The sequence below is a fragment of the Vulpes lagopus genome, chromosome 8 (genome assembly GCF_018345385.1).
Source record: "Vulpes lagopus strain Blue_001 chromosome 8, ASM1834538v1, whole genome shotgun sequence".
In the NCBI taxonomy this organism is placed as follows: domain Eukaryota; kingdom Metazoa; phylum Chordata; class Mammalia; order Carnivora; family Canidae; genus Vulpes; species Vulpes lagopus.
Window position 1 is genome coordinate 43,829,964 of NC_054831.1, and position 16,664 is coordinate 43,846,627.

The 16,664-nt window shown below is 33.3% G+C and overlaps 1 protein-coding gene across 4 annotated transcripts in view; it reads left to right on the plus strand.

Annotated features, from left to right (window-relative positions):
• Positions 1 to 16,664, plus strand: part of PDS5B (PDS5 cohesin associated factor B) — a 185,950-nt gene that overhangs the window by 149,718 nt on the left and 19,568 nt on the right. For all 4 annotated transcript variants that reach the window (XM_041766309.1, XM_041766312.1, XM_041766311.1 and 1 more), the window contains exons 22-27: positions 1,069 to 1,137; positions 2,507 to 2,643; positions 4,436 to 4,559; positions 9,985 to 10,189; positions 12,637 to 12,751; positions 14,920 to 15,052. In XM_041766309.1, coding sequence (XP_041622243.1) covers positions 1,069 to 1,137; positions 2,507 to 2,643; positions 4,436 to 4,559; positions 9,985 to 10,189; positions 12,637 to 12,751; positions 14,920 to 15,052 — 783 coding nt within the window. The remainder of the gene's footprint in view (positions 1 to 1,068; positions 1,138 to 2,506; positions 2,644 to 4,435; positions 4,560 to 9,984; positions 10,190 to 12,636; positions 12,752 to 14,919; positions 15,053 to 16,664) is intronic.

Sequence of the window (16,664 nt, forward strand, 5' to 3'; positions counted from 1 at the left end):
AGTTTTGCAGCTGAGAAATCTGAAATGAATCTGATTCTTCTTTTTTGGAAGCTTTCCCCATGGAATCTTTTGGGATCTTCTTAAATTTTTAGTTCAGAAATTTCATCAGACTGTTAATAATGTAATTGCTTTTTCATTATTTCTACTTTTTACTTGAAGGCATTTCTCAATTAAAGTGCTTCATAAGCTGTATGTGTTTGATGAGTTTGCCTTCCAGATGCTGGGGCTACCTCTCTTGTTGCCAGAGGGTTGCCTGAGCTGCTATTTGATTTCTGTTTCCTAGGCTGCCTCTGGAAATCACTCCTGTCAGCTGGTTGTATGCTGGGATCTCCAGTGTTCTAGATTGGGTTCAGTTCTTTTGTCACTTTACTTTAATTTCCTGGCTGCCACTGTAAATGCACATCTTGAAATACCTGTACTTTATCATCTCAGAATTATTCTGTGATTGTGCTGAAAAAACTATCTGTTTTGGAGGATGTTTCCTTCTGTGCTTATATGGAGATGAAAACCTTCTAACTCTGCTGATATTTTTACTGCATATTTTGTGTTTTTAAAAATTTTCTAAAGATTCTTGCCTTCTTTTGGCCCTTTTTGCTTTCCAGCTATGCTGTTAATGTGTGCCATTTTAGTGGGATTTAGGTAGGAAGATTATTAATGCATGGTCTTTCTTATGATCAACAGCAAGCCTTTCTAATTGATCTTCTGCTCAAGACTTTTTATATATACTTTTTTCCTTAGGAACTATGCTCTTTGGCTGTATTTTTTTTTTTTTTTAATCTTACCCCTTACCAGCTGCCTTGAGTAATTAGTTTCAAAGGCTAAGTAAGGAAGTATATAAAAGAGGTTAAGGCAGTCCTACCTCATACGCAGAAGGAACCAACTGCTGATGGTTGTGTAAGTGCTTTATGTGGTTGCTAGTGAAGATAATTCTTCTAACCTTTTTGAGAAATAGGTATTTTAGTCATCTATAATGACTGTCACTGAAGAAGGTAAATATTCACTACATTTAATTAAACATGAAAATTCTTATTTATGTTTTAAATTTTAAAGTCCTTCATCTTTGTTTAGCTCCCAGGAAAAAAGACAACTAAGCTTTGGGTTCCAGATGAAGAAGTTTCTCCTGAGACAATGGTCAAAGTGAGTGATATACACAAATCTATGTATTTTAGTTGTGTTAAAATTTCTATTCTTGTTGTAAAGATACAGCTATTAAAATCACCTAATTTTTAATATTTGTTGTATGATATCTCCTGTGCTCTGAGAGTATAGGGCAATAATGAGAAACCAGGCCTTGTGGGCACTGCACATAATCTAATGTGAAAGCAAAAACGTTTGAAACTGTCTCCATGTTTCTGCTTCTTGGTTATCAACCTTTTTATGGCAAAAGACATTGCTGGTTTTCTCATGTACATTCTTCTGTTCAGTAAAGTCTCTTCTGTTCAGTAGTCATACAGGTTTTAATACTGTTCATCTTTTCCATGATATTTGATAAAACTTTTTATTTTGATTTAAAAGGAAGTTCAACCAATTATTCCTTGAGTTAGGAGTAATACATAAAAGATTGCTCATCACTAGTGTAGAGAGGATTGATTTACTAAAATGATTTATAGTCTCTTAATGTAGGCTTCATCTCAATTCACTGTACATGGTGTGAAGGCCAGGAACAAATATATTAAATATTGTTTTTCTAGTTGTAGTTTCATATAAATCCATTTATATTGTGTATGTATGTGTGTACTGGGTTATATTTTATATTAGGAACTTTGTTATGTTATTCCAGCTTCAGATTCTAATACTGTTTCTGCAGACCTATAGTGTAGTTCATGGAATGATGCTTGGTGCTTTTGCAATATAAATCTGTTTTCTTAGCACTAGTGTCAAGTAGCAGTTTTATGTAGTCTGGTAACACTAGACTAGAAGGCAGGCTGCCTGTAGTTAAGCTCATGCTTAACAAATGGCCCAGGAAAAGGATCTGAAGAGTGTCTGTCACATGCCACTGTTCTTGACCCACTTAGTCCTGAGCCATAGAACCATAAAAAAGCTAAGATATGTGAAAGAGAGGTAATATGCATGCCTTCAGAAAGGGTTGTTGGAAACACTAGAGGCAATAACAGGTTTTAAAGTGCATAAGCACTTCATAACTATAAAACATAGCACAAAAGAAAGAATATAATTTGCAGTTGGGAACTTAAGCTTTCTGACTAGGAAGTTACCATGATTTTACTCTGGATTCTGAAGAATAGAATTTATGGTGGGGAAACATTAAAAAAAAAAACAACAACAAAAACCTAATCTTTAGTTAAATCATTCATTTGTCAGTTGCCTGGATAAGAGGGTAAAACATCTTTAAGACATTTAGTTGTCTTCATATATGCAAAAAAGAATGATTCTTTTTTTTTTTTTAACTTAAAAAGCATCCATTATAACCATTTCAGTTTTTTAAGGTTGATACAGAATTTCTTTAAAACGTAGCAATATTGTATTTGTCCATTTGTCTTTTAAATAGATCCAGGCTATTAAAATGATGGTTCGATGGCTCCTTGGAATGAAAAATAATCACAGTAAATCAGGAACATCTACCTTAAGATTACTAACTACTATATTGCATAGTGATGGAGACTTGACAGAACAGGGAAAAATTAGGTACGTAATTATTATTTCAAAATTCTTGCATAGTATTTCAGTATCTAGTGTAATTGTTTAATGGTGCAGTTTCTTTCTAAGAAAATAATTAGTATTCCTATGTATGTGTGCGTATACTTTTATTATATGCTTTTGTACACTGGTTACTTCAAAATGACAGTCATTAAAAAAATGACAGTCCTATGTCAGGGACAGGGTATTACTATTTTGTAAATATTTTAAACAATAGATGCTTGTAAATATCTCACAATAGATATTTTTGAATATCTAATGTGAGAATGGTTAGTATACTAATTAATCAGTAACTGATATTTTCCATTCTTGATAATGTATAAAAGAACACACTGGGTAGAGGAGAATTTACTAAATCTGTTTCCAGAAGTATAAATATATGTAAACTGTGTACTTGATTTAAATGACATAAACACATGCACTTTATTTTGTCTGGAAGATGTAATTTAGTGTGGTGATTGAAAAAAAAATGGACTAGGGCCTGGATTCAAATCCTGACACCACTTACCAGCAAGGTAACATTTAGCAAAGTACTTTAACCACCTTGTGTCTCAGTTTCTTCATTTGTAAAATAAAGATTATACTTACCTTGTCTAACTACTATGATAATTAGTCATTATTTATGCGCCTATTTAGATCTCATCTCACCTGTTTTTCTTGTTATTCTTTAATGAAATCAAATGTGTATTTGAATTCTGGAATATATGTGAATTTGTTTGCTTTTAAAATCTTTATATAGAAATTTGGTCTTCAAAAACTTAGTTGTAAAGTATTTAATTATCTTTATTTCTACTAAATAAACTCCAATAAGAAACACAAGCATCTCTTTAGTGGTGGTTGAGTGACCTCATAGTAGGCACTTGGAGTATTGGTATTGATGAACTGAAGAACAACTCTGGGACATGTAACTTCAGAACCTTATAAATGTTGTCATGCATTCAGTCAGTGTCTATATGATCCTTAGAAAGATCATTGTGGGGAGGGTCTTAAACCAATTGGATCATTGATTTTAGAAGACCAAAAATGTATCTTTTATGCCACTCTCAGTGCTATATATAACAGTAGACACATATTTGTTTTAGGAATAAATTGAATAATCATCTTTTACTGTGGAAGTACATAAGGGGTCCTAGTTAGGACAGTTAGGAAGTTACTAACTTTCCCTCCTTAACATCAGTCCCAAATTCCTGTAATTCATCTAATAGATCACTGTCTTAGGAAGCATTGTTTTGATGTATTTATTAAGAATATACTAGTCTTTGAAGTGTGGTCTCATTAAGCAGAAATTTTCTTAAATTTAAAAGGAGCCTCTTGGTTTGAAAAGTTGAATTCTAACTAAAAAATATGATGTTTTCCACTACACCTGCTTTCATTCTACTTTTGTATTTAGCACATTAGTTGACTGATTAACAAGTTAGGATATTTTTGTACTTAATCTGTAAGCAAACACATATCCAAAACAAATCCGTAATGGAGGACTTTAGACCCAGTAACTAGACATACAAATAGGTTTGTTCTAAGCTTGGCTAAAAGCTGTTTTGTGTAGGATGCAAGAATTAAATGATTTTAGTATAGACTACACTCAAAAGAAGAATTTTGTAGTATTAAACAGCATCTTCCAAAGTTAAGTAAATTTTAATAGGATGTTCAGTATCACTAAATTGTCTTCCATCCTTTTTTGGGCAACAGGAATTTTTACAAAATTAGGTAAAGCAAATAAGGATGTTTTTGTGTAGACATTTAGAAATCTAATTTATATTCTTTCTTGCTTATTTTTTAGTAAACCAGATATGTCACGTCTGAGACTTGCTGCTGGGAGTGCTATTGTGAAGCTGGCCCAAGAACCTTGTTATCATGAAATCATCACATTAGAACAGTATCAGCTCTGCGCATTAGCTATCAATGTAAGGAAGATGGCCATACAGAATATGACTTTATATGATCTTTGACTTTTAGGAAGAAAAAAGTCTACCATGATGTAGAGATAAAAAAAAATCTTGTATTGTCTCCTTTTGGAAAGTATATGCATGAGAAATGTTTCAGAGTTCTAAAATTCTGAATTTTAGGTTGCTAACACAATACATTTGATTTTTTTTGTTTTAATTTTTTTTTTTTAATTTTATTTATTTATTCATGAGAGACACACAGAGAGGCGGAGAAGCAGGCTCCATGCAGGGAGCCCGACGTGGGACTCTATCCCGGGTCTCCAGGATCACGCCCTGGGCCCAAGGCAGACACTCAACCCCTGAGCCACCCGGGTGTCCCAATACATTTGATTTTTGTTATTTGTAGTAGTTATGTTTCTACCATCACCCCTATCACTAAATTAGTGAATACTGAACCATTGCTTGAAAGGAAAATACAGGGGTGGTTTCTCCAAGCCTCTGGTCACAACATTTTTGTCAGTCTATCAGTACATAATGTAGAGACACATTATTTAATATGTAGTTGTCATTAACATTGAACTCATGACCAACAGAGCTGTAATTCGTGCCTGAATGAAGCTTCACTAACAGATTTTCTCCCTAAAGCACATCATAACCTTCTTGCTTTTAAGAATGCTAAAGAGCAGTATGCTTGAGAGCTATTTTAAACAAGATCACCAACAAATGCACAAAAACACAAAAATGGCATTAAATAGACTGTCAAAAGGACACTTGTTTCTAATATGAGAGCTGACACAACAGGCAAAGCATTGCTTTGTTCATCTTCAGCTCAGACGTGTCAAACAATTCAGATTGTTGCTCTGCTCATTTACTCAACAGTAACCATGAAAGGCTTGAAGGCATTGATTTTGGGGTTACAAATAAATTTTAGTGAGTAGGTGAATTCACAAATTTGGGATGTGTAAATAATGAGGATTGAATGTATTTAGTTCTTAAATGGAAGATAAAATATACAGAAATTTATTACAAAGATATGATATAGATTAATTTCAGATTAGAAGCATTTCTTATTATTTAGGCCAGTTAAAGTTCCAAATTATTAGCAGTGATACTAATGGATTTGTACTCCAGTCTTACAGAATTCATATTAGAGTAACAGTATTTTAAATATATCACTTTGTATGATTTTTTTAATTCATTATTTGGTCATTTTACACTTAATTTTCCCATTAATCTTATGTATAAGAATTTGGCATTCATTTCAGAGATTATTGTGATTTTTTTCTCCACCTTTCCGCTTATTTAAAAATTAGTGCTTATGTGTAACCCCGAGATAAACAATCATATTTTTTTAATTGTAATCATTTTGTCAGTTTTTGTGTTTAAAATAGCTATTCCCTATCTTGTTTATGATTTTTTTTAGTCTTAGTCGTGTAATTCAGCTATTACACTAATCCATTTGAAAATGAGAATTTGAGGAGTCTATATTTTCCATATTTAGTTTTCCTCACTTAATTTTAGAGGTAATCGTATTTTGCAAGAAAGTGAAAGTTGTTTAAAAAGTATATACTGAATTTCTTAGGAGAAAACAACCTTTGTAATTACTTTTTTAAATTGGTAATACTTGCAGTCTGTTATCATTTTCTTGGTCTGCTATTTCTAAGGGTATTGGTGCTACCAGTATTGAAGTGGAAATTTTTACATAAGTCAGGAAATATGTGAAAGAAATGGGCTGTGTTTGAAACTTACTGTGTATAAGGAGTATGTACAAATTGTGAAATGTCCTTTGTATGGAAAAGTATCCACACTTAAGAACTTCTAGAGATTTTCTAGCACAGTATGTGTTGTATGTCACTATCTCAATCACCAAATTCCCAAGGTAGAAGCTCAAATTGCCCAGGTTTTAAAATTGCTTTGGAATTATGTGAACTGTGGAACATGTGTTCATGTTAAAAGTTAGTTACTAGCATATTCTCACAACTTACATACACGCAGTTGCCCTCTTATGAACAAAACCTTTCCCTAATCCTGTTGTTCTTGTAAAACCACATGGTTCTTCTTTTTAAACCTCTAAACCTCAAAGAGGTATCCACATCTTTGTCTCTCTTACCCTCTTGTCTCTCACTCCTCACTACTCATATTTTGGCTTTGCTTTCCTGGTTTTTCCAAAAATGCTTTGTTAAAGGCCTCAAATCCAATGATCTTAGTCTTCATTATACATGTCCTTTCTGCATTATTTGACACACTCATTGAACCTTTATTTTTGAAATTCTCCTTGGTTCCTATCTCCTGATTTTTGTCACTTCTCTGACTACATTTTTGGTTGTTCTCTTTTCCTTTAAATGTATGTTTTCTATGTGGATATGCCCATGACCTAATTTTCCACTAACACATGCTTTTTTGGCCATTTCATGTTCTATGTAGGTAACTCTCACACTAGCAACATTAACTTTTTTCAAGGCAGAGTCTGGTCCCACTTCTAAGGTTAAACAGAAATTTCAGTATGAAGACTAAATTCATAATTTTTCCCAAATCTATTCTTTATTAACATGTAGCACCTCGTAAGTGTTAAATAAATCCAAATGGCATTCTTAGATTGAAAAGTATGATTTATATTTGACTATTTGCTTGGCCTTGCACCTTGTTGCAAAAGTGCAGATAATCCGTCCTATATTTATTATGTCTTTTCATTCATATCTTCTTAGCTGTTCTTAACACTGTAATTAATCATCATTATCTCTGACCTGGACTATTGTGAGATTTTTTTCCTCCACTGTGGGTTAAATTTCCCTATCACAGTTGGCAGTCATATTATTCCCCTAGTCAAAAATACTTTAGGGCCTTATATTCATAAAAGAGAAAAAATTGCATACATTTTACAACTTGGCCATTCAAGCCCTTCTAATTTGTGGATCCAAATATATGCTTAAAAATCTTGTTTAACCCACTACCTTTACCCTCATGCCAATGAAGCTGAATAACTTTTTTTTTTTTTTGAATAACTTTTTTTTATGTGCCTATAGTTTGCTGCCTCTGACTTTCTTCTCACCTCCCATTTCTGCATGCCCAGATCTGACCCTTTTTGCAAATCAAGGTATAAACACAACCTTCTCTACAAGACTTGCTCAGATTCTTACAGCTGGTTTCATTTTTATTCCCCATAGATTTTATCTGCAGTCCTTTGATACATACATGCCTTGTGCTTTATTTATTTATGAACTGTGACTTATTTTTCTGATTTGAGTTGAACTCTTTAGAGGTAGTATTGTATCTCAAAGGCCTTTGTTGTATATTTGAATAGAAAATAAATCTGGAGAAATAGAAATTCAATAATATAAATCTTAGTACTATTTAATAATCACCTACATATTTTAGAATTTGAATGCAATTCATGGAAAATTTGTACTGCTGTGTGCTTGACGTTGTTCTAGGATCTGTAAATACAGAGATGACTAAGTCATAGCTACTGCCCTCAAGAACATAACCTTTTAGAGAATAGAAAATATAAATAAGTGTTGATAATACAGTGAGATACACAAAGTAATTGAATTATTTGCAAGATACTGTCAGTAGTTCTTTAGATAATTTGTACAAGAAAAGACCACTAAAAGTGAATTTACATAAGATGCAGACTAAAATTAAATTCACATTTAGTAGTGAAAAAAAGCTTTTAATTGGAACTTTATCTTGGAGGAAATGTTTTGTAGTATTAGACACCATCTTCCTTTTCTTTATATTGAACAAAATATTAGTTACAACCGTAACCATGAAAATACTGTTTGCTTTTTTGAGAGTATATTTTTCTGTGATAAAAATTACATTACTCCATTCTGCACTTCACATTTAACTTTTATAACATAGTTAAAAGGATAATCATCTTTACAAAAAAAAACAAACATTTGAAGACTTCTTCAGTTCCTAGGAACACATCTTTTAACTCTTTATGCAGATGATTCTATTTGATGTACCTGGTTGTCATCATTTTTGTCAATTTTCTCATCTTTTATTAAATTGTATCAGTTGCCCTGCACATGATTTAACAGTTCTTCTCTAACTTCACTTTAATGACTCTTTGGAATCCTACTACTTTAGCCATGATTCAGTAATTGATTTTCATTGTTAGATCCTGAATCTTGCTAAAGTTACAAAAACATGGTCTTGGTTGGGAATGTATCTGAGTAAGGGGGGAAGGATGTTTGAGTGGAGATTAGTTTTTTAATGAATGGTTTATTTGTGAATATATTTGTGATATGTTGACTTATTCAATAAGTAATTAATACTCTCAGATAATGAAGATTCCTCTCCTGCAAGGGAATTTTAATGCTGAGGAAGGAATGAGTTAACATTAATTTTATTTTGTTGAGTATGAGGATAGATAATAGATAATATTTCTATGAAAGCTAGAAAACTTTTTAAAAGTGGGTATTTGGTATAATAAACTGAAGTTTATAATTTTTATATGAATTTTTAGAAAGATTTATTTTTTTGAGAGAGAGAAAGCACCAGCATGATGGAGAGGGAGAAGCAGGCTCCTCATTGAGCTGGGAGCCCAACTCGGGGCTGGATCTCAGAACCCTGAGATCATGACCTGAGCTGAAGGCAGACACTTAACCAACTGAGCGACCCAGGCGCCCCTGATCCCATTGAGCTTTGCTCTATAGTTTTTTCCACAGAAGATCTGTATACCAGATATTGTGCTAGGTTTAGAGGCACCAAGGTGAATAAAGATATAGTTCTTGTCTTTAAGGAATGAGCAGTGATGGGTAAGACATATAAACCAATCATTTTAATACTGTGTAATAAATGTGCTGGAGATATACAGAGTGCTAAGAGGGCATAAAGCTGGATGCCTCCTGATAAAGGCTACACAGTGATTTCTGGAAGATATAGGAGCTGTTGTTAGAGATGAGAAGGAGTTGGTTAGGAGAGTGGAGGTGGGTGGTTTAGGAAGAGGGAGTATGAGGAAACCAGGCACAGCAGGAATGAGCAGTTGATTCATTTATAGAACTAAAAGTAATTTGGTAATTCTGAAATTGATTAGTAACTCTTCCCTTCAGAGTTATGCATTTTAATCTGAATAGATTTTTCAGTGTTAAAACTAAAATATATAAATTGAGCAGAGTTTTATCTTAGTGAGGAAGCTAAATAGGAGATACTAATACTATTTAAACTATTTTTAATATCTTAAATAAGGATGGATTTATATGTGTTAGTTTTATCTGTTTATATTCAGTATATTCTAACACATGTAACTGGTAGTTATTAATTAGGGTCTAGGGTGAACACTCCAGGCTTGAAATTAACATGTCACAATATCTCAGTCTTATGAACAAAAGCAATGGTTGTGAATACATTTACTCTCCTTTACCCTTCAAATTTTGTATTTGGGGTTATTACTTTTGCTACCATGTGAATAATCTGTGGAATAATTATGTCTTTACAGGATGAATGCTATCAAGTAAGACAAGTGTTTGCTCAGAAACTTCACAAAGGCCTTTCCCGATTACGGCTTCCACTTGAGTATATGGCAATCTGTGCACTTTGTGCAAAAGATCCTGTAAAAGAGAGAAGAGCTCATGCTAGGCAGTGTCTGGTAAAAAATATAAATGTGAGACGAGAGTATCTGAAGCAGCATGCAGCTGTTAGTGGTAAGCATCTCATGAAAATGAAAAGTATACTTTCTAGCTATTTTCAGCTTTATAGAATATAAAATGTTACTGTTATTTTTATAGTCTAATTGGCAGTCAATCAAATCAAGGTTGTTACTATTTTTCAGTAACTTTTCCTTTAAAAAGGTCATTTTTAAAATATGAATACATAGGTATTTAAATATCAACCCATATCTCTATATAACTGACTAAATGGTCAAGGAAAATAAGCAATGACACCGGAAGTACTTTAAATAAAATAGTTAAACACCGATGTATGTTTATAGATTGTCTAAGTGTACTGTCTTTTTAGGTTTAAAAAAACTATAGGTCTTTTGTCTTTCATCGTTCTCACCTAGAGCTGACATTAATATCAAATGCTTGTGTGCCTGTTTTTAATCTGCTCACTATATCCTATCTATGTTATTAGTTTTTGTGTCTCTCTGACTTCTTTGATTTATTTTACTTTATTTTTTTAAAGATTTTATTTATTTATTCATGAGAGACACAGAGAGAGAGGCAGAGACACAGGCAAAGGGAGAAGCAGGCTCCATGCAGGAGCCTGATGTGGGACTCGATTCCGGGTCCCCAGAATCATGCCCTGGGTCGAAGGCGGCACTAAACTGCTGAGCCACTCAGGCTGCCCCGATTTATTTAATATCATTAAAATCCATCTAGTTATCCAAACCAGAAGTCAGGCCCTTTTTGTACCTTCATTTTTCCTCTTACTAATCACCAAGTCCTCTTAGTTCTTCTTCTAGATGTCTTGAACATCCTCCTTAACTCTCCTACTCTACTGTATTTCACTTGGATAATTGTATATATTCCAAACACCTCTCTTTTGTATTTCTCTGCCTCAGACTTACCTCCAGCTATACCACACATCACTATCAAAAATACCATTCTAAAACAACAGATTGGATCATGGCACTTCCTTGCTTGAAATCCATGTTGGTTCTTCATTGTTCAATGAATCTAGTTGAAACTCATTTACATGGCCCTTTATAATTTATTCTTAGCCTGAATTTCAAGCTTTCACCCTATGTATAAATTTTGTGCACCTTGGGCTGTGGATTATTTGAAATTTGTGTATCCATCTTTTTCCTTAGTTGTCAGCACTATTTGGAAATTGCCTGTCCCTTCTAGACAAACATAAAACCAAGGAGCATGGTTTGCACCTTTTGAATCCTCTAAAATATAGTTTTGGTGTTACTGTATCAGTCCTTTCTTTCTCTCCTTTTCTCACCTTGCAGAATAAATCCTCTGGAGTCATATCCCACTTCTGCTTTTTACTGCTTGTGTTTTTGCAGGTTGTTTTAGCAATCTGAGCTTTCGTTTCCTTATTTGTAAAGTTGGTGTAATTGTGCTCATTTCTTGTGGTTATTTGGAGGATTAAAGTGTTAAACATATGTAAAGCACCTGGCATAATGCACGGTTCAGAGAAGTACTGGGTAGTTAGCTATACTTACTATAGGGCACCTTTCATATAGAACTATAGCTTCTGTCTCTACTTAACACTTTACTGTGAGGTCTTTAGTCTTACTCATCTTTGTATTTAAAATAGTATGTCCCCATAAAAATAGTAAGCCTGGAAAATAGCATTCAATAAATATTTGATACACTTTAATTTGAAATCACTGAATTTTGAAACTTGTTACTTTTTTTCTTCTATACCTGCTTTTAAGTAAATGATATTACACAATTTTTTTTGAGCTCAGCAGTAAAGACAAAAATAAAACTTTGTGCCTTATTGACACATAGTATTATATGTCAAGTTGAGCATCTGATTTAACCTTTTATTTTAGAAGTAGGAATACAAATGAAATTGTTCAGTATATGAATTCTGGTCTTTTTGACTAATCTTTATTAAAACTAAGTAGGTTTATCATTCTGACCTCTAAGGGAATATGCTGATCACAGTCAAAATATAAAAATATTTGAATTTAAACTAAAAGGTGTTAGTTTTATTACTTCATCTGTCCTAGAAATTCTGAAGTCCATTACTTTAGATCTGTTCTGTTACAGGTATCAAAGAGTATCAGTCATCCTATTTTGGCACCATATTGATAAAAAGATGTATCTTTTTTTTCTTAGCAGCTTAACAAGAAACTGTTAAATACAGGGGTGCTCATAATAACAAGAAAAATAGATCTTTCTGAGTCTTGTTTAATACATTCAAGTCACTTTTTACCACATGCATTTGAGAATGAAAATGTTTGTCATTATAGCCTTAGCATATGGTGCATTTAGTAGACATTTCAATATTGGACATGGTGGATGAATAACGAATAAACTTGTTTACGATGTTCCTCAATACTGGATATTTCAGTATAGTTTCCGTCTAGCCATGTTGTGGTAAACTATTGGGGTGCGGAAATATGACATCAGAGACAGAGTAAGATTTGGTTTTCTAACCTGGATGTTTTATTTTGTTTTATCTTTTTCAGAAAAATTATTGTCTCTTCTACCAGAATATGTTGTTCCATATACAATTCACCTATTGGCACATGACCCAGATTATGTTAAAGTACAGGATATTGAACAACTTAAAGATGTTAAAGAGTAAGACTTTTTTCATCCCATTTTAATGTTTTCTGAAAGTTTTTTCTCTTTGCTGCTGATAATGGAATCTTTATTATAATTAGTTTATTAGATTTCCTAAAGTTTAAGGTTCTTTCCTGTATTCTCTTATTTTTCTTTTTTCATAACATCTCTTCATATTTCATTTCCTATGTGATATCCAAAACTTAATTTAGCATAATTATTGTACTACTGTTCTATTTCTATTATTTCCTAAATTCTTAGGAGTTTAAGGTTCTTTCCTGTATTCTCTTATTTTTCTTTTTTCATACCATCTCTTCATATTTCATTTCCTATGTGATTTCCAAAACTTAATTTAGCATAATTATTGTACTACTGTTCTATTTCTCTACCTTTCTGGCATTTCTTTTCTGTTGATGCAGTCCATTAAAAGCTTCTGTTCCAGTTCCTGTCTTTTCCTACTTTCTTCTGCAATTCTAGATTTTCATGTGGGTGAATTAATTTTATTCACATAGCGCTTTTTCCTTGCAGTAACTATCTTCCTCCGGAGGAAGAGAGAATGGTCTAATCTAATGATGGACCAAGCTGGTCATCAGGAACTATCTCACTTCCTACTTTACTGGCGATTTTCTAGTGCAAGTTTATGACACTTGTAATTCTTTCAAAGATTGTTGTTGAGAGGCCAAAAAACCATCTATGCCTGGGTGTGGAACAGGGAAATATAATGGTATTTAGAAAAGTCTTTGTAACACTAGAATATTTCTTTAAGTTTGAGACCCTTAGCCCCCTTTGTACTATATAATAAAGGATGACCTTTGTGGTTTTGAATAAATTAATTTATTATACCTTAAGCTTCCTATTAAAGGAAAATAATGGTTTCTTAGTTCATTGAAATATTTTATAGTTAAATATTTGAGGTGCCTCAAGAGAATAAAATCAAATTACTGGTAACTTTCTCATGGCAAGGGAAAAGCTGTTGCCCTCTTAGCACAGTTTCTGGTTTTGTTGTTTTTTAAATTTTTTTATTTTTTACTTTTTTAAAGATTTTATTGATTTATTCTTGAGAGACAGAGAGAGAGAGAGGCAGAGACACAGGCAGAGGGAGAAGCAGGCTCCATGTAGGGAGCCTGATGTGGGACTTGATCCCAGGTCTCCAGGATCAGGCCCTGGGCCAAAAGCAGGCATTAAACCGCTGAGCCACCTAGGGATACCCCTGTTTTTTGTTTTGTTTTTTTTTTTTTGTTTTTTTTGTTTTTTTGTTTTTTTGTTTTTGTTTTTTTAATAAGCAGTTCTCACAAAATGAGTTCTGCATTAGTGATTATAACTAATGAAAACTTCTAACAACCCCTCTTTCTCAGAGAACTTTGGCTTTTGAAATACATTTATTTTTCTTCAGAATTTACTAAACATTTTTGGCTTATTTTTAAATTGCCCCAGTATAGCCATGAGTAATCTCCCCATTCTGCTAGAGAGCCACTTCAGGAGAACTTATCCTATACCTGAGATCCTTAAGGTTATTTTTCCCTTTCTAGAATGATACCTTGCTCCACATTACTCTTCTCTCCCTTGTGCCAAACTCTGTCCTGTTCTGTCCATATAGTAAAGAGACAAAGTACTTTTGGTTTTCTGTTGAATAGAGTTTTATGTGACTTAACTAATGAATGAAACATCCTTTTAATTTTTCCCTCTTTCCCTCTTTAATTTTTCCCCATACAAAGACAGTATGTATAGTTGTTAGCCATAACTTTTTCCTCTTTAATTTATTCATGAAGATTCTTAACTATTGAGTGAGATAGTCACTTGAAAACCTTCAATCAGAACTGCATTCAGTCTTAAATTAAGTAGTTGAAGCTTCACTTATCCATGGCCCAGTTACCACTTCAGGCAATCTTCTCTCCCTGTCATTGCTAGGAGTTAGGATCATTTCATTCTCTTCACCATTTAAGTGTTTAACCTGCCTTTTTGGAAACATTAGTGAGATTTTGTGAAGGGATCTTATAAATTCACACCTACGTTGCTGATAAGTTGTGATATGTATGCACGACATACTTTTTTTCTCTTGATTTATAGTTGGTTTTTCCTTTTTAATTATTTCCATTTGTGGAGTTTATTATATTTAGATTATTGTATCTATATTAAACACCCAGTTTTTTCCATTTCATTTCTTTTTTTCCCCTTCCTCTTTTTAGATGTCTTTGGTTCGTTCTTGAAATATTAATGGCTAAAAATGAAAATAACAGTCATGCATTTATCAGGAAGATGGTAGAAAATATTAAACAAACAAAAGATGCCCAAGGACCAGATGATGCAAAAATGAATGAAGTATGTAATTCTTTTTAAATAATTATGATTCCATGTTGATTTAAGTATTCAAGTGTGGATATGCTACTTCTGTAGTATATATAGACATTATCAGTCTTTTGTATTAGTACTTAATAATTACTATTAGTAATTAGAATTACTGATGTAGAATTACTAATAAGGAATTAGTAGTAATGCTGTTACTAGGAACTAATGAAAACATTAGTTTAACTTACACTATTGTACTGAAAACTACATACAGTCATACCTTGTCGTAATGTTCTATGCAGATGATTGCGTTTTTCTTAAGTTGATTTATGGCAACCCTGCACTGAGCAAGTCTAATGGCACCATTTTCCAAAAGCATTTGCTAATTTCGTGTCTCTGTATCACATTTTGGTAATTCCTGCAATATTTTCAACTTTTTCATTGTTGTATGTTATGGTGATCTGTGATCAGTGATCTTTGATGTTACTGTGATCTTTGATGTAATTGTTTTGGGGTGCCACGAACTGCACCCATACAATACAATAAACTTAATTGACAGATGTGTGTCCTCTGACTGCTCTACCCACCAGCTGTTTCCCCACCTCTCTACCTCTTCGCGGGCTTCCCTATTCCCTGAGACAATATTGAAATTAGGCCAATTAATAACTCTGTAGTGACCTCTTAAGTATTCAAGTGAAAGGAAGAGTCGTATATCTTTCACTTTTAATCAAAAGCTAGTAATGAAGAAGGTTGGTAAGGAAGGCATGTGGAAGCTGAGAGAGGCTGAAAGCTAGATCTCTTGTGCCAAATTGTAAGCCAAGTTGTACATGTGAAGGAAAAGTTTTTAAAGAAATTAAAAGTGCTGCTCCAATGGAAAGCACAAATGATAAGAAAGTGAAATAGCCTTATTTCTGATACAAATTAAGTTTGAGTGGCCTGGATAGGAGATCAAACCAATGATATCATTCCCTTAAGCCAAAGCCTACTCCAGGGCAAGGCCCTCTGTAATTCTGTGAGGGCTGAGAGAAGTGAAGAAGCGTAGAAGAAAGCAGAAGCTGGCAGAAGGTTGGTTCACGAGGTTTAAGGAAAGCCAGTTCCATAATATAAAGTACAGGATGAAGCAGCAAGTGCAGATAAAGAAACTTCAGCAAGTTACCCAGAAGATCTAGCTGAGGTAATTAATGAAGATGGTTACTCTAAACAGCAGTTTTTCAATGTAGATAAAGCAGCCTTCTATTGGAAGAAGATGCCATTGAGTTCAATAGCTAGAGAGGAGAAGTCTGTGCATTGCTTCAGATTTTCAAAGGACGGACTGACTCTCTTGTTAGGGGCTCATGCAGTTGATGACTTGAAGCTGAAGCCAGTGCTCTTATACCATTCTGAAAATCCGAGGGCCCTTATTAATTATGCTTAATTTACATTGTGTGCTCTATTAATAGAAAAACAAAGCCTGAATAACAGCACATCTGTTTAAAGCATGGTTTACTGAATTTTTTTTTTTTTTTTTTTTTTGGTTTACTGAATTTTTAAAGCCTGTAGTTGAGATCTGCTCAGAAAGATTCCTTTCAAAATGTTCCTCCTCATTGATAATGCACCTGTTCATCCAAAAGCTCTGACAGAGATATACAATGAGATTAATGCTGTT